At 35.6% G+C, this 19,166-nt stretch overlaps 1 protein-coding gene across 2 annotated transcripts in view; it reads left to right on the top strand.

The window, feature by feature from the left end:
• LOC129755818 (katanin p60 ATPase-containing subunit A-like 1) overlaps nt 1-18,237 on the top strand; it is a 75,057-nt gene extending 56,820 nt beyond the window's left edge. For both annotated transcript variants that reach the window (XM_055752493.1, XM_055752491.1), the window contains 2 exons: nt 15,695-15,933; nt 15,997-18,237. In XM_055752493.1, the coding sequence (XP_055608468.1) occupies nt 15,748-15,933; nt 15,997-17,478 (1,668 nt within the window). In that variant the 5' untranslated portion in view covers nt 15,695-15,747 and the 3' untranslated portion in view covers nt 17,479-18,237. The remainder of the gene's footprint in view (nt 1-15,694; nt 15,934-15,996) is intronic.
• Nucleotides 18,238-19,166: the final 929 nt, after the last annotated feature.

Genomic DNA, 19,166 nt, shown 5'->3' with positions numbered 1-19,166 from the left:
AGGTCTCGAAAGTGTTGATACACTAAGACGAACATATTCTCATCATTAGATTTGTGCCTTACATTGTAATTTTCGAAATATTGAAAGTGTCTGTTTTACCCGACTTTCCCCTATATAGCCTTTTCACCCAATACCCATATTGGGGGGCTTTCATTTGATTTTCAGTGATTTACAGCAATTTAACCTTAAGCGGATGCCGCCAATTCGACTTCTTCGTGTTTAGCCCTTTCACTCGATACCCATATTATGGGGGTTTCAAGCTATTTTCAGTAATACACAGGTTTGAAAAGAAAAGATTTCAAGATGGTGTCAGATAGCGAAATTCGACTTGTATTCCTTAAGCCCTTTCAACTAATACCCATAAAGGGTGATACGGTCAAAATTTGGTCAATATCAACTTGACGTATTTCTTTCAATTTTGCAATTAAAAAACCTGAGTACCCCTCATTTTGAAGGTGTGTAAGTAGAATGTTGCTCCTATTTTGATTTTGGAATTCACTCTTCAGTTGTCAAAATGCCGTCCAAGGAAGAAGAGCAGCGTATCAAAATTTTGCTCGCGCATCGCGAAAATCCGAGCTACTCGCACGCAAAGCTGGCAAAGTCGCTAAAAGTTGCCAAATCATAATTAAAATGTTTGGGGAACGTTTGTCGACAGCCAGGAAGTCTGGATCGGGAGGAAATCGAAAACCGGAAGCCGCTGAGACGACAAAGGGAGTTGCCGGTAGTTTCAAGCAAAACCCTAACCTCTCTCTCCGAGATGCCGCAAATAAGCTGGGTGTATCGTCTACAACCGTGCATCGAGCCAAAAAACGAGCCGGACTATCGACTTACAAGAAGGTAGTGACTCCAAATCGCGATGATAAACAAAATACGACGGCCAAAATCGCGATCCCGATGGCTGTACACGACGAAGCTGACGTCAAAGCCGACTACAAGCAGCTTCCGGAACAAGAGTTTTATACGGCAAAAGGAAGGGGAAAGGTAGCAGATATTTTCAAGCACATGAAACTGTCAAAGTTCGCGAAGAAATATCTGGTTTGGCAAGCCATCTGTACCTGTGGCCTGAAAAGCAGCATTTTCATAGCTTCCGGGACTGACAACCAAGAAATTTACGTGAGAGAGTGTTTGAATAAACGTCTGCTGCCGTCCCTGAAGAAACACAGTTGCTCCGTACTGTTTTGGCCGGATTTGGCATCTTGCTATTACGGTAAAAAGGCCATGGAGTGGTACGCCGCCAACAACGTGCAGGTGGTTCCCAAGGACAAGAACCCTCCCAACACGCCAGAGCTCCGCCCAATTGAGAAATACTGGGCTATTGTCAAGCGGAACCTAAAGAAGACCAAAAAAACTGCTAAGGACGAGCAGCAGTTCAAGGCAAACTGGCTTTCTGCGGCGAAGATGGTGGAAAAGGTGGCTGTACAAAATCTGATGGCAGGGGTTAAGCGTAAGGCCCGGCAATTCGGATTTGGAAAAGCGGAAGCCTAACTGAATATTTTTCCTGAATTTTATACTAAATCAACTTGAAAAAGAAATTGAATTTGTTTTTTTTTTAAATAAACGATTTCACCGATTTACACGCGTTTTCCCTTGACCAAATTTTGACCGTATCACCCTTTCAATTTTGAGATCTCTTGCGTTACTTTCAAGCTGCGAGATATTTTTGGGCGACGAACGTGTTAAGTTAGGTTGAATATCTCTTCGTTCATTCTTTCTCCAGATCCTTTAAGATCGCACATGATCTGCGAGATCTCCTCGTTTATACTATGTATACCATGACCGGGATTAGATCTCATGACAGGGCTTAGAAAACTTGAAGGATACCCTCTGGGCTGCGACAAAGTCTGCACAAGTTGTGAACGGAAAACGACCTGTATCAAACCGAAGAAATTGTCTTTTCCTATCTCAATTGCACCCAAAGCACCCCTGATTATTTACTATGTTCAGTACATATTAGAGTGCTTAATCGGTATAGCGCACGGCACCCTTCCAAATAAACGAATTTCAAATCAAATCAGTACATATTGCCGCCGTGATGCCACGCACCGGATTGCAAACTCGACAAATTGCTCAATTACTTCATTCCTACATTTCCTACATATATCGCATCAGAATGATCACTCAAGTACCAAATTACTTTTAGGAAAAAAACTTGCCTGGCTTGGGAATCGAACCTCGACCTTCGTGGTGAGAATCGAACAAGCTACCACAAAACCACGCCAAGATGTTGTTCTAACTGAAACTAAAACTCAAAGTGGTGATGTGATTTTGAAAGCACCTCAATTCACTTTTTGTGACTTAGTAAATCCTGTTTCGAGCACTTTTGTGCCCTTTAAGTGACTTAAGTTCCTTAAAACGTACATATAAAATGAGTACAAATAGTTAACTCATGACAAAATAAGTCATATATAACGGACATATTAATCACTTTTGGAACTTTCAAGTTCATTATTGAGTACATAAAGTTCACTCAAGGGAATTGGGCAGTTGATTCTCTGTGTCAGCTAATATGTAACTTTCAAAACCTTCATTCAAGTAAATATGCGACTTTTGGTAGCTTGGGTATTATCCAGTGGAAAACAAACCAATGCCGTATGAGTGAGACCACGCTGGAAAATGCATAAAAATGTACGGGATATTGAAAATCGCAATAGCTATTACTGTGTGTAAGAGGGTTGTATTTTTTTATTCTTTATTAGCTTTAAAAAATGGAAAAAGAAAAAACGAGAACTACAAATAAGGAAAAAATAAAAATAACTTTTCTTGGAAAATTTGGATAGTTTTTTGTGATGCCATTTCCATAAAACTTATTGAGAAAGTATAATAAACATTAGTAAATTTTGAAATTGTTAGATTTTTCATGTTTATAATCGATTTAAATAATCAATATCAATTTCAAATACATAATTATTTTTAAATTTAATCTAGATTCATTTAGAAACCAATTTCAGCTTTCGAATTGTTCACTTAAAATTAAGTTTTGAGAGTTGGGTTTCTGTGTATTGTGGTAATTCAGGTGTCACTTTCTATCTTTCGAATTGCACGAGGAGTTTTATTTCTTTCGAAAGAGCTGCTGTATGAAATTGTCTCATATGACACCTAAGATGTCATCACCTTATGGGCTGAAAAGTATACTTACTGCTTCAGTAACATCACCAGATAGCAATTTGAACTGATTCACTACCCAAGTAACAATTTTAGCTTTATTATGGTCAGCAAAATATCGTTTGGACTATCGCATTAATCTTCATAAAAAGCTAAAGCGCATTCTATAACATCACCTGGACTCTAATAAAGCCAAAATCAGGCTATTTGGCCCTACCCTAGAAACGTCATCAAGACATATAATTGTTGGTCATAAATTTTGGTCACCAAAGCTTTTAAAAAGCTATTATAAAACATGTTAGAATTTTTTGTTTTTTTTTGGTTCTGTCAGTTCTCGGAGTTTTTTTTTAATTTTTTCCAGCAACCATAATGGTTGATGAATGATGATTGCATTATTCAGATATGATTTGGTAAAATTAATAGCTAAAAATCCAATGTTTTAACCATATATTGAGCTTCTTTTCTACTGCCAGTCAAGATTTTAGGTAAAATGTATATGAAATAGTATCTTAAAATAAATGCGCCTCGTCAAATCTGATGGTCAATCATGATGGAATTCATGGAAAAAGGCCTGGAAAAATATTTTTCAATGCTTGCATTGTGAATCCATCAACATGGCGTCATTTTGTGCCCTTCGATTTTGCATCCAACATGGCGTGAGTCAATTCATAGTTTTATTATGGTTTAATGATGACCCCAAAAAAAGCTACGATTTGACGTTTCTCTCGCAAGCCAACCAATTACACGCTTAGGATGAGTTCCTCATTTCTGAGTTGTTAATCATTAGTACAGTAAATGAGGACAGACTTTTTTAATAAATAGGGATTGGTTGTGAATGACCCGTGGAATAAATCATGAGTTGAAGTCAAATTTCGTTGTCTGACGCCATCTTGAAATCCAAGATGGCGGCTTCTGCTGAACTTTAAAATGTTGTAAATGACTTTAAATCGCATGAAACCCCAACAATATGGGTATTGAGTGAAAGGGCTCAACGAGTAGAAGTCGAATTTCGCTTTGAGACGCCATTTTGAAATTCAAGATGGCGGCATCCGCTCATCTTTTAATGCTGTAAATGACAAAAAGTCGCATTAAACCACCTCTATACGGGTATTAGGTGAACGGGCTAAACTAGAAGAAGTCGATTTTTTTCTTTCCGACGCCATCTTGAAATCCAAGATGGTGGGTTCCGATAAACTTTGAAATGCTGGTAATCACTGGAAATCGCATGAAAGACCCACAATATTGGTATTTGGAGAAAGGGCTAAACTAGAAGTCGTATTTTGCTATCGGACGTCATCTTGAAATCCAAGATGGCGGCTTCCACTAAACTTTTAAATGCTGTTAATCACTGAAAATCACATGAAACTCCCACAATATGGATATAAATTGAAAAGGATCAACGAGTAGAATACAAATTTCGATATCAGGCGTCATCTTGAAATCCAAGATGGCGGCTTCCACTGAACATTAAAATGATTGAAATCACTGAAAGTCACTTGAAATTCCCACAATATGGTCATTGGCTAAAATGGATTAACCAGTTTAAGAGGAATTTCTCTATCAGACGCCATCTTGAAATCCAAGATGGTGACTTTCGCTGAACCTTAAAATGCAGGATTAACTAAAAATTGCATGAAACCCTCACAATATGGGTATTGGCTAAAGCGCTTAACTAGAAAAGTAAAATTTCGCAATCAAGTGCATCTCAAAATCCAAGATGGCGGCTTCCATCATGATCAAATAGCATGAAGCTCCTACAATATGAGTATTGGGTTAAAGGGCCAAACGAGTAGAAGTCGAAGTTTGCTATCAAACGCCATCTTGAATTGGGGTATTGGGTGAAAGGGCAACACTTAAAGCATTTCAGAGAAACGCGAAATAAGATATTCGACTTCTATCGTTTAGCCTTATTATCGAATACAATATATTTTGGGGGTTTCAAACCTTTTTCATTCATTTACAGTATTTTTGAGTTCTGCTGAAGCCACCATCTTGGATTTCAATATAGCGCCAAAAAGCAAAAATTAACTTCTTATAGCTTATCCCAATTCAAAAATATCCATATTTTGAAGGTTTCATGCGATATTCAATGATTTATAGCATTTTAAAAGTTTATCGTAAGCCGCCATCTTGGATTTCAAGATGGCGTCAGATAGCGAAATTCTACTCGTATAGCCCTTTTACCCAATACCAATATTGTTTGGGTTTCATATCATTTTAAGTCATTTCCTACATTTCAAAGTGCAGTGGAAGCCGCCATCTTGGATTTTAAGATGGCGTCAGACAACGAAATTTTACTTCTACCGGTTGATCTCTTTCAACTTATACCCATATTGTAAGGGTGTTATGCAATTTCCAGTCATATACAGTATTTTCAAGTTGAGTGGTAGCCGCCATCTTGGAATTTAAGATGGCGACGGACAACGAAATTCGACTTCTACTCGGTTATTACTTTCTCCGAATAACAATATTAAAAAGGTTTCATGATATTTTCAGTTATTTACAACTTTGAAAATAAAAGCGGAAGCCGCCATCTTGTATTAATGATGGCGTCAAGCAACAAATTTTGTTCCTCCTATTTGAACCCTTTCACTCAATACTCATATTGTAGAGTTTCATTCCACTTCCGGTAATTCGAAGTTTTCATAGATTTTTATAATTTTTTATTATTTCAACTCAAAATCAACACATAGAACTTATCAAAAATGTGTAAAAATGGGAATTCCTATTCAAATATGTGCTATCTAATCTGAGCGTGTCCTGTTTTGACGTCTTGATCGAGAACTGTCACTAAGTTTTATGGCGGTTTAATAATCAGGCACTGAGTGCTATTATAGAACATGCAAAAAAAAGCTTGGAGCAAACTTCTAAGTTTGTGTTTTATTATAGTTTAAACGTAGCATTCCTAACTCTTTCTAAATAACTAAAACAGTATGTTTAATAGAAGATTTATGAGAGTTTTCAAAACTATCTGAAAACAGATGATCGATTCAAGAATATAAGCATTTTGCATGACCATAATAAAACCGTCATAAAACGAGCTGCACAAAAAAAGCCATAATAAAACCATAATAAAACATCGAAATGCTAGTTGGCTGAATCTGTGTTACTTGGGTAATGACGAGCTGACAAACCCTTGATCAACGAGCTTCTCATTCTGCAGTTGAGAACAATTCCAGAAATCGGATTAAAATTCATATTTTAAAATTACTTAGGAGTCGAGTGTTTTTTTTTCAAATTTTTATAAATATTTAAAAAAAATTGTATCGGAAGCAAAGGGTCGGGAAGTAAGTGCTCTATCGCTTGGCAATCTTGTCACACTGCTAGCTAGCTCTGTGTGGGACAGGAGGAAACTTGCCCAGACTTACAGGAGGTTAGATAATTACCGAGTAGAAGACGAGATGAAAAATACCCAAGGTGTGAGTACTTGTAGGCTGGCACAGTTGCAATTCACTTCGGAGTCCGGACAGAAGAAGAAACCAGTTAACGCAAAGCTGTTTAGTTGTTTTTCCCGCTTAATTTCCACTTGAATGTTTAGTTTTTTTCTCACTCATTGGTATCATAACCTCTAAGCTGTTGTCAACGCATCTAGGAACCAGCTGCTCGTTTTAAGAGTCTAAGGCCGGATGGAAGTGATGAAAGTATTATGAGTTTTGCGACGTTCAACCCACAGCTATAGCAGTAGTAAATCTTTTGACACGAACTGCTGCTGCCAATTCCGCACCCCCAGTTGAAGAACTAAGTAGGAGATTTAAACTGAGCAGAAAAAAAAACCTAACTGAAAGGAGAATTCAAGACCTGTGAGAAATTGCTTCCTACTCGAAGAAACTGTCGTCGGTCGTCTTCGGTGACAAATTTTCTTAGCTTAAGCTGAAGATCAGTTCAGAAGTTGTGATCTGGGTTCCCTTTTTTGAACTTCAAATGACTCGAAAAGAGGAGGAGGTGTCAAGCGAAACTTTCGCGACCAAAAACCTACTTAAAATTTCGGCATAGCTTCCCAGAAGCATTTATAAACTTTAAGCCAGCAGCTCCCCAAGACTTGATCAAGGTGTGACCAGACACGATTACGTGCAGTTTTAGACTTTTTTTTTTGTTCGAGTGTGTGGGCTCAAAATTCTGTCCGGTCGTAAAATTTTCCAAACAAAACGACCTGTTGACGAGTTGTTGAACTTGTTCGGGGCAAATATTGACAGACTGATCAGTCAGCCAGCAGTCTTCTCTAAAACATTGAGCCGGTATTGCCTCATCTAGCGCAAATAAGCTTTGATAGAACGCGTGCGCACGGTATCAAATTAATATTGTATACCCGCGCCTCTGGATAAGACGATGATGATGTAAGCTGCTGCTGCTATTTTGCCGATAGAAGGTTGAGTTTTGAGAATAAATTAATGGAAAATTGATCGGATGGATTCTACGTCAGTATTACCTTGAAATCATTCAAAAAAAAAGATCAGCTTTTTAACGAGATTTGAATTCTCACCTCGAACTTATCAAGGTCTTCGTTAACAATTACACTAAAAAAAGAGAGTTGAGTTAATGTCATTGCAATAAACATTTATTCTTCTTCTGCACTTAAACAAAAATAATGCAGGAATAATGAAAAATAACTGACCGTTTTTAAATATTAATGAAAACTCAATCTTACATCTAAAATCTGAAACTTGAATCTGAAATCTGAATTGAAATTCTGAAACTGGAATCTGAAATCTGAATATAAAATCTGAATCTGAATCTGAAATCTGAATCTGAAATCTGAAATCTGAATCTGAAATCTGAATCTGAAATTTGAATCTAAAATCTGAATCTGAAATCTGAATCTGAAATCTAAATCTGAAATTTGAATCTGAATCTGAAATCTGAAATTTGAATCTGAAATCTGAATCTGAAATCTGAATCTGAAATCTGAATCTGAAATCTGAATCTGAAATCTGAATCTGAAATCTGAATCTGAAATCTGAATCTGAAATCTGAATCTGAAATCTGAATCTGAAATCTGAATCTGAAATCTGAATCTGAAATCTGAATCTGAAATCTGAATCTGAAATTTGAATCTGAAGTCTGAATCTGAAATCTGAATCTGAAATCTGAATCTGAAATCTGAATCTGAAATCTGAATCTGAAATCTGAATCTGAAATCTGAATCTGAAATCTGAATCTGAAATCTGAATCTGAAATCTGAATCTGAAATCTGAATCTGAAATCTGAATCTGAAATCTGAATCTGAAATCTGAATCTGAAATCTGAATCTGAAATCTGAATCTGAAATCTGAATCTGAAATCTGAATCTGAAATCTGAATCTGAAATCTGAATCTGAAATCTGAATCTGAAATCTGAATCTGAAATTTGAATCTAAAATCTGAATCTGAAATCTGAATCTGAAATCTAAATCTGAAATCTGAATCTGAAATCTGAATCTGAAATCTGAATCTGGAATCTGAATCTGAAATCTGAATCTGAAATCTGAATCTGAAATCTGAATCTGAAATCTGAATCTGAAATCTGAATCTGAAATCTGAATCTGAAATCTGAATCTGAAATCTGAATCTGAAATCTGAATCTGAAATCTGAATCTGAAATCTGAATCTGAAATCTGAATCTGAAATCTGAATCTGAAATCTGAATCTGAAATCTGAATCTGAAATCTGAATCTGAAATCTGAATCTGAAATCTGAATCTGAAATCTGAATCTGAAATCTGAATCTGAAATCTGAATCTGAAATCTGAATCTGAAATCTGAATCTGAAATCTGAATCTGAAATCTGAATCTGAGGTCTGAATCTAAAATCTGAATCTGAAAGCTGAATCTGAAATCTGAAATCTGAAATCTGAAATCTGAAATCTGAATCTAAATCTGAAATCTGAATCTAAAATCTAAAATCTGAATCTGAATCTGAAATCTGAATCTGAAATCTGAATCTGTAATCTGAAATTTGAATCTGAATCTGAAATCTGAAATTTGAATCTGAAATCTGAATCTGAAATCTGAATCTGAAATCTGAATCTGAAATCTGAATCTGAAATCTGAATCTGAAATCTGAATCTGAAATCTGAATCTGAAATCTGAATCTGAAATCTGAATCTGAAATCTGAATCTGAAATCTGAATCTGAAATCTGAATCTGAAATTTGAATCTGAAGTCTGAATCTGAAATCTGAATCTGAAATCTGAATTTGAATCTGAAATCTGAATCTGAAATCTGAATCTGAAATCTGAATCTGAAATCTGAATCTGAAATCTGAATCTGAAATCTGAATCTGAAATCTGAATCTGAAATCTGAATCTGAAATCTGAATCTGAAATCTGAATCTGAAATCTGAATCTGAAATCTGAATCTGAAATCTGAATCTAAAATCTAAAATCTGAATCTGAATCTGAAATCTGAATCTGAAATCTGAATCTGAAATCTGAAATTTGAATCTGAATCTGAAATCTGAAATTTGAATCTGAAATCTGAATCTGAAATCTGAATCTGAAATCTGAATCTGAAATCTGAATCTGAAATCTGAATCTGAAATCTGAATCTGAAATCTGAATCTGAAATCTGAATCTGAAATCTGAATCTGAAATCTGAATCTGAAATCTGAATCTGAAATCTGAATCTGAAATCTGAATCTGAAATCTGAATCTGAAATCTGAATCTGAAATCTGAATCTGAAATCTGAATCTGAAATCTGAATCTGAATCTGAATCTGAAATCTGAATTTGAAATCTGAATCTGAAATCTGAAATCTGAATCTGAATCTGAAATCTGAATTTGAAATCTGAATCTGAAATCTGAATCTGAAATCTGAATCTGAAATCTGAAATCTGAATCTGAAATCTGAATCTGAAATCTGAATCTGAAATCTGAATCTGAAATCTGAATCTGAAATCTGAATCTGAAATCTGAATCTGAAATCTGAATCTGAAATCTGAATCTGAAATCTGAATCTGAAATCTGAATCTGAAATCTGAATCTGAAATCTGAATCTGAAATCTGAATCTGAAATCTGAATCTGAAATCTGAATCTGAAATCTGAATCTGAAATCTGAATCTGAAATCTGAATCTGAAATCTGAATCTGAAATCTGAATCTGAAATCTGAATCTGAAATCTGAATCTGAAATCTGAATCTGAAATCTGAATCTGAAATCTGAATCTGAAATCTGAATCTGAAATCTGAATCTGAAATCTGAATCTGAAATCTGAATCTGAAATCTGAATCTGAAATCTGAATCTGAAATCTGAATCTGAAATCTGAATCTGAAATCTGAATCTGAAATCTGAATCTGAAATCTGAATCTGAAATCTGAATCTGAAATCTGAATCTGAAATCTGAATCTGAAATCTGAATCTGAAATCTGAATCTGAAATCTGAATCTGAAATCTGAATCTGAAATCTGAATCTGAAATCTGAATCTGAAATCTGAATCTGAAATCTGATTCTGAAATCTGAATCTGAAATCTGAATCTGAAATCTGAATCTGAAATCTGAATCTGAAATCTGAATCTGAAATCTGAATCTGAAATCTGAATCTGAAATCTGAATCTGAAATCTGAATCTGAAATCTGAATCTGAAATCTGAATCTGAAATCTGAATCTGAAATCTGAATCTGAAATCTGAATCTGAAATCTGAATCTGAAATCTGAATCTGAAATCTGAATCTGAAATCTGAATCTGAAATCTGAATCTGAAATCTGAATCTGAAATCTGAATCTGAAATCTGAATCTGAAATCTGAATCTGAAATCTGAATCTGAAATCTGAATCTGAAATTTGAATCTGAAATCTGAATCTGAAATCTGAATTTGGAATATGAATCTGAAATCTGAATCTGAAATCTGAATCTGAAATCTGAATCTGAAATCTGAATCTGAAATCTGAATCTGAAATCTGAATCTGAAATCTGAATCTGAAATCTGAATCTGAAATCTGAATCTGAAATCTGAATCTGAAATCTGAATCTGAAATCTGAATCTGAAATCTGAATCTGAAATCTGAATCTGAAATCTGAATCTGAAATCTGAATCTGAAATCTGAATCTGAAATCTGAATCTGAAATCTGAATCTGAAATCTGAATCTGAAATCTGAAATCTGAATCTGAAATCTGAATCTGAAATCTGAATCTGAAATCTGAATCTGAAATCTGAATCTGAAATCTGAATCTGAAATCTGAATCTGAAATCTGAATCTGAAATCTGAATCTGAAATCTGAATCTGAAATCTGAATCTGAAACTGAATCTGAAATCTGAATCTGAAATCTGAATCTGAAATCTGAATCTGAAATCTGAATCTGAAATCTGAATCTGAAATCTGAATCTGTAATCTGAAATTTGAATCTGAATCTGAAATCTGAAATTTGAATCTGAAATCTGAATCTGAAATCTGAATCTGAAATCTGAATCTGAAATCTGAATCTGAAATCTGAATCTGAAATCTGAATCTGAAATCTGAATCTGAAATCTGAATCTGTAATCTGAATCTGAAATCTGAATCTGAAATCTGAATCTGAAATCTGAATCTGAAATCTGAATCTGAAATCTGAATCTGAAATCTGAATCTGAAATCTGAATCTGAAATCTGAATCTGAAATCTGAATCTGAAATCTGAATCTGAAATCTGAATCTGAAATCTGAATCTGAAATCTGAAATCTGAATCTGAATCTGAAATTTGAATTTGAAATCTGAATCTGAAATCTGAAATCTGAATCTGAATCTGAAATCTGAATTTGAAATCTGAATCTGAAATCTGAATCTGAAATCTGAATCTGAAATCTGAATCTGAAATCTGAATCTGAAATCTGAAATCTGAATCTGAAATCTGAATCTGAAATCTGAATCTGAAATCTGAATCTGAAATCTGAATCTGAAATCTGAATCTGAAATCTGAATCTGAAATCTGAATCTGAAATCTGAATCTGAAATCTGAATCTGAAATCTGAATCTGAAATCTGAATCTGAAATCTGAATCTGAAATCTGAATCTGAAATCTGAATCTGAAATCTGAATCTGAAATCTGAATCTGAAATCTGAATCTGAAATCTGAATCTGAAATCTGAATCTGAAATCTGAATCTGAAATCTGAATCTGAAATCTGAATCTGAAATCTGAATCTGAAATCTGAATCTGAAATCTGAATCTGAAATCTGAATCTGAAATCTGAATCTGAAATCTGAATCTGAAATCTGAATCTGAAATCTGAATCTGAAATCTGAATCTGAAATCTGAATCTGAAATCTGAATCTGAAATCTGAATCTGAAATCTGAATCTGAAATCTGAATCTGAAATCTGAATCTGAAATCTGAATCTGAAATCTGAATCTGAAATCTGAATCTGAAATCTGAATCTGAAATCTGAATCTGAAATCTGAATCTGAAATCTGAATCTGAAATCTGAATCTGAAATCTGAATCTGAAATCTGAATCTGAAATCTGAATCTGAAATCTGAATCTGAAATCTGAATCTGAAATCTGAATCTGAAATCTGAATCTGAAATCTGAATCTGAAATCTGAATCTGAAATCTGAATCTGAAATCTGAATCTGAAATCTGAATCTGAAATCTGAATCTGAAATCTGAATCTGAAATCTGAATCTGAAATCTGAATCTGAAATCTGAATCTGAAATCTGAATCTGAAATCTGAATCTGAAATCTGAATCTGAAATCTGAATCTGAAATCTGAATCTGAAATCTGAATCTGAAATCTGAATCTGAAATCTGAATCTGAAATCTGAATCTGAAATCTGAATCTGAAATCTGAATCTGAAATCTGAATCTGAAATCTGAATCTGAAATCTGAATCTGAAATCTGAATCTGAAATCTGAATCTGAAATCTGAATCTGAAATCTGAATCTGAAATCTGAATCTGAAATCTGAATCTGAAATCTGAATCTGAAATCTGAATCTGAAATCTGAATCTGAAATCTGAATCTGAAATCTGAATCTGAAATCTGAATCTGAAATCTGAATCTGAAATCTGAATCTGAAATCTGAATCTGAAATCTGAATCTGAAATCTGAATCTGAAATCTGAATCTGAAATCTGAATCTGAAATCTGAATCTGAAATCTGAATCTGAAATCTGAATTTGGAATATGAATCTGAAATCTGAATCTGAAATCTGAATCTGAAATCTGAATCTGAAATCTGAATCTGAAATCTGAATCTGAAATCTGAATCTGAAATCTGAATCTGGAATCTGAATCTGAAATCTGAATCTGAAATCTGAATCTGAAATCTGAATCTGAAATCTGAATCTGAAATCTGAATCTGAAATCTGAATCTGAAATCTGAATCTGAAATCTGAATCTGAAATCTGAATCTGAAATCTGAATCTGAAATCTGAATCTGAAATCTGAATCTGAAATCTGAATCTGAAATCTGAATCTGAAATCTGAATCTGAAATCTGAATCTGAAATCTGAATCTGAAATCTGAATCTGAAATCTGAATCTGAAATCTGAATCTGAAATCTGAATCTGAAATTTGAATCTGAAATCTGAATCTGAAATCTGAATTTGAAATATGAATCTGAAATCTGAATCTGAAATCTGAATCTGAAATCTGAATCTGAAATCTGAATCTGAAATCTGAATCTGAAATCTGAATCTGAAATCTGAATCTGAAATCTGAATCTGAAATCTGAATCTGAATCTGAATCTGAAATCTGAATCTGAAATCTGAATCTGAAATCTGAATCTGGAATCTGAATCTGAAATCTGAATCTGAAATCTGAATCTGAAATCTGAATCTGAAATCTGAATCTGAAATCTGAATCTGAAATCTGAATCTGAAATCTGAATCTGAAATCTGAATCTGAAATCTGAATCTGAAATCTGAATCTGAAATCTGAATCTGAAATCTGAATCTGAAATCTGAATCTGAAATCTGAATCTGAAATCTGAATCTGAAATCTGAATCTGAAATCTGAATCTGAAATCTGAATCTGAAATCTGAATCTGAAATCTGAATCTGAAATCTGAATCTGAAATCTGAATCTGAAATCTGAATCTGAAATCTGAATCTGAAATCTGAATCTGAAATCTGAATCTGAAATCTGAATCTGAAATCTGAATCTGAAATCTGAATCTGAAATCTGAATCTGAAATCTGAATCTGAAATCTGAATCTGAAATCTGAATCTGAAATCTGAATCTGAAATCTGAATCTGAAATCTGAATCTGAAATCTGAATCTGAAATTTGAATCTGAAATCTGAATCTGAAAATCTGAATTTGAAATATGAATCTGAAATCTGAATCTGAAATCTGAATCTGAAATTTGAATGTGAAATCTGAATCTGAAATCTGAATCTGAAATCTGAATCTGAAATCTGAATCTGAAATTTGAATCTGAAATCTGAATCTGAAATCTGAATCTGAAATCTGAATCTGAAATCTGAATCTGAAATCTGAATCTGAAATCTGAATCTGAAATCTGAATCTGAAATCTGAATCTGAAATCTGAATCTGAAATCTGAATCTGAAATCTGAATCTGAAATCTGAATCTGAAATCTGAATCTGAAATCTGAATCTGAAATCTGAATCTGAAATCTGAATCTGAAATCTGAATCTGAAATCTGAATCTGAAATCTGAATCTGAAATCTGAATCTGAAATTTGAATCTGAAATCTGAATCTGAAATCTGAATTTGGAATATGAATCTGAAATCTGAATCTGAAATCTGAATCTGAAATCTGAATCTGAAATCTGAATCTGAAATCTGAATCTGAAATCTGAATCTGAAATCTGAATCTGAAATCTGAATCTGAAATCTGAATCTGAAATCTGAATCTGAAATCTGAATCTGAAATCTGAATCTGAAATCTGAATCTGAAATCTGAATCTGAAATCTGAATCTGAAATCTGAATCTGAAATCTGAATCTGAAATCTGAATCTGAAATCTGAATCTGAAATCTGAATCTGAAATCTGAATCTGAAATCTGAATCTGAAATCTGAATCTGAAATCTGAATCTGAAATCTGAATCTGAAATCTGAATCTGAAATCTGAATCTGAAATCTGAATCTGAAATCTGAATCTGAAATCTGAATCTGAAATCTGAATCTGAAATCTGAATCTGAAATCTGAATCTGAAATCTGAATCTGAAATCTGAATCTGAAATCTGAATCTGAAATCTGAATCTGAATCTGAAATCTGAATCTGAAATTTGAATCTGAAATCTGAATCTGAAATCTGAATCTGAAATCTGAATCTGAAATCTGAATCTGAAATCTGAATCTGAAATCTGAATCTGAAATCTGAATCTGAAATCTGAATCTGAAATCTGAATCTGAAATCTGAATCTGAAATCTGAATCTGAAATCTGAATCTGAAATCTGAATCTGAAATCTGAATCTGAAATCTGAAATCTGAATTTGAATTTCAAACTGCAATCTTAATCTGAAATTCGAAACTGAAATCTGAATCTGAAATGAAAATCTGATATCTGAATGTGAATTTTGAAACTTTATTTTCGAATTTCAATCTTAATTCTAAATCTGATTACATACACTCAGGTGAAAAAGAAACAATAAATTCAACCGAAAATTTTGATAAAAATTTTATGACAGTTTCTAATTTTTGTTATTTTCTATTTCCAATTTCCCAGAAAGCCCCATTGCTAAAATCTGGTCTAACGTCAGCTAATCTCAGGGTCAAGGAATGACCCTCGCCGCGATGGCCGGACTAGCGACGTCGGAGATCTGCGAGAACACCAAACTGGCCCGGGAGATGGCCGTCATGGGCAATTACGATTCCGCTGGGATCTACTACGAGGGTGTGTTGCAGATGTTGCGAAAACTTCTGGTCGGCATCTCGGAACCGATCCGCAAGGGCAAATGGACACTGGTGAGTGTTTGGATCGATGGAATTGTTTGAAAACATTGTTAAACACTTGATTTTTCGTTGTAGATTCAACAGGAGATCAACAAGGAATACAATCAGATGAAGTTGATTCAGAAAACGTTAGCAGAGATTACCATGGACCTTCAGAATGCACCACTACAGGCCAGAATTCGTACTCCGCTGCACGAAACTGCTAGCAAAGATCCAGCCGCTTGGTTCCGAGCTGATCCGGACGTTTGGACTCCCCCGCATCCGAATCGGGACCCAGATGTATGGGGACCTCCACCAGATCATAATGTTCCTCCGGGTAGAACGCTAGCTTCCCGTAATCAGACCCGTTCTGGAACAGCACTGAATCGAAAGGCGGAAGTCAATCGCAAGAATGCTGTGACGAAATCGGCCACATCGTCGGCCATTTCCGGTCGCAAAACAATTTCAAACACAGGCGGTCGCGCAGTTAATGGCAAATCCGGAGGTGGAACCCTCCCGAGAAATAAGGCCAAAGCTGGATCAGCGGCTACAGCAGCCGATGCTGGAAGTGACGGCAGCAAAGGCGAAAAAAGTGATAAAGAGAAGAATGACGATGATAAGGAAGATCAGGAAGAGCAGGAACCGGAGCGTAAGTTCGAACCTGCCAGCCATTCCGATGTGGATCTAGTCGATATGCTCGAACGTGATATTCTACAGAAGAATCCCAACATCCACTGGGACGACATTGCCGATCTGCACGAAGCCAAACGACTGCTGGAGGAGGCAGTGGTTCTACCGATGTGGATGCCTGACTACTTCAAAGGCATCCGACGACCTTGGAAGGGTGTGCTCATGGTTGGCCCTCCTGGAACCGGAAAAACCATGCTGGCAAAGGCCGTTGCCACCGAATGTGGAACCACTTTCTTCAACGTATCATCATCAACACTGACTTCCAAATACAGAGGAGAATCGGAGAAGCTGGTCCGACTACTGTTCGAAATGGCCCGCTTCTATGCACCTAGTACCATTTTTATCGACGAGATTGACTCTCTCTGCTCGCGCCGTGGTTCGGAATCGGAACACGAAGCCTCCCGACGTGTAAAATCCGAACTGCTAGTACAAATGGATGGCGTCTCCAATGACGAAGCCACCAAAATCGTGATGGTCCTAGCGGCCACCAACTTCCCCTGGGACATCGACGAAGCCCTGCGACGACGGTTAGAAAAACGAATCTACATCCCGCTACCCAACAGAGAAGGTCGCGAGGCACTGCTCAAAATCAACCTCCGTGAAGTAAAAGTCGACGAATCCGTTGAACTCCAACATATCGCTAGCCGCCTCGATGGCTATTCGGGTGCGGACATCACCAACGTGTGCCGCGACGCCAGCATGATGTCGATGCGAAGAAAAATTGCTGGCCTTAAACCCGAACAAATCCGACAACTTGCCAAGGAGGAGCTGGATCTTCCCGTATCCAATCAAGACTTTACCGAGGCAATTGCCAAGTGCAACAAGAGTGTCTCCAAGGACGATCTCATCAAGTACCAACAGTGGATGAAGGAGTTCGGTTCGTCGTGATGCTGCTTCTGCAAACAACAGCCGACCGGAATCGTATCGTGTGCAATAGTCATCTCATCTCTCTGCTGATTTTTTTCCCTCCGTCGCCAGCCATCATCGAGTCTCAAACTCGAATGCTTTCGTTTTATTCTATTCGTCGTTTTAGTTTATTTTTTATTCCTCCGTTTTTGGAACAGTACTTTTGCCCAAAATTTGTATTTAGAGCTACGCGTCGTCGTCTTTATTTTGAAACTGTATCCAACAGAGGTCGTTGACTCAAACTACCTTGAATTGCATGTTTTATTCGTTTCTATATTTTTTTAATCTAACTTCTTCTTTTACTACTGGCAAATGCCGTCATCATCAAGTAGAAAAAGTTACAATAAATCATACACATTATAATTTAACAAGCAACAGAAGATTCATAGTGAGAAAGTGAGAAAAGATCAACTTCAAATCAATTTATGAATGATACGCTTTTTGTCGCTCTACACACCTTAAATCCGAAGCATGACTGAACCACACACAACAACAAAAAGTACCCCGTACAAAGGGTGTACTTTTCAAATCAAATAAATAAAAAATGATCCTTTGAGATATTTACCTACTAATTAAGAATGATATCCAACTGGAAACGGTTCGAAGAAAACATCTATCGCGAAAATCAAATGTGTGCGAACGCTGATGTTTATTCGAAACACTAACTAAACCATTAATCGGTTAGAAATATAAAGCTTATAAGATTAAGGATTAATTTTATTAATAAATTTTTTAAAATAGTTTTTATGTGCCATTTGTTATGCCAACATTTGTCCTTGGTCCCTTGGGAATCAGGATCGGTGTCATTCCCGATCGTTAGTTATCTTCCGGACGGTCATACGTCGATCAACCTCTGTATAGATCAACCAGGGCCCCAACCCGCTCATTCGTCCTCGCCATTGAGATTCACGAAAGGAAAATTTCGGTTTCCGGAATTGGACCGACAGAGTAGTTGGTCAGCAGTAGCATCACTTCAGTCGTAGCTCCGCCATCTTCGACAGCGACAACCAGGGCTTGGCCTAAAACGTTCCGAAACCATCTGGTCATTACTAGTTTTGCGCATATACTGAAGAATTGTTGTAGCATATGTTAAATAAAGTCGAGAACTGCATAATTGGGATTTTCCTGATCTTAGAGTTCGAACCAAGGTTGCCGAAAAAAATTCTGTGTTTTTGAGAAAAATAATTCTGACTTTCTGTGATTTTACCTAAAAATTCTGTGATGGATTTCTGTGATGCTATTTCCTTGAATTTCAAAGAAAATTCATGATAAGTTGGGTAATTTTCACAATTTAATTGGGCAAAATCAATAACCATTACCAATCTTATCATACTTTTCTAATTCAAGGTTGAAAATCTAAATTTGGAAATATTCGAAAAAATTATAATTTCGAAAATCCATTCAAAATTTAAAAATTCTGCGAAATCTGTGAAAATTTCAAAATTCTGTGTTCTGTGACACAGATTCTGTGATGAAAATTTGCTCAAAATTCTGTGAAAGTTTTTTTTGGGATTTTCATCCCTTAGGATGATTTATAGGTCATAGGTCCGAATTCATGTTGAGTCGTTGACGACATAAGATCCGGAAAATCTCGTAATTCATCGCTGTGAGTCTCCTGTAAGGTTTCTTGGTCTTCGATTTTCTTCAGGTGCGCCGAACTACGCCTGTAT

Source organism: Uranotaenia lowii, chromosome 3, assembly GCF_029784155.1.
Source record: "Uranotaenia lowii strain MFRU-FL chromosome 3, ASM2978415v1, whole genome shotgun sequence".
NCBI lineage: Eukaryota > Metazoa > Arthropoda > Insecta > Diptera > Culicidae > Uranotaenia > Uranotaenia lowii.
This window is presented reverse-complemented; position numbering and strand designations above follow the sequence as displayed.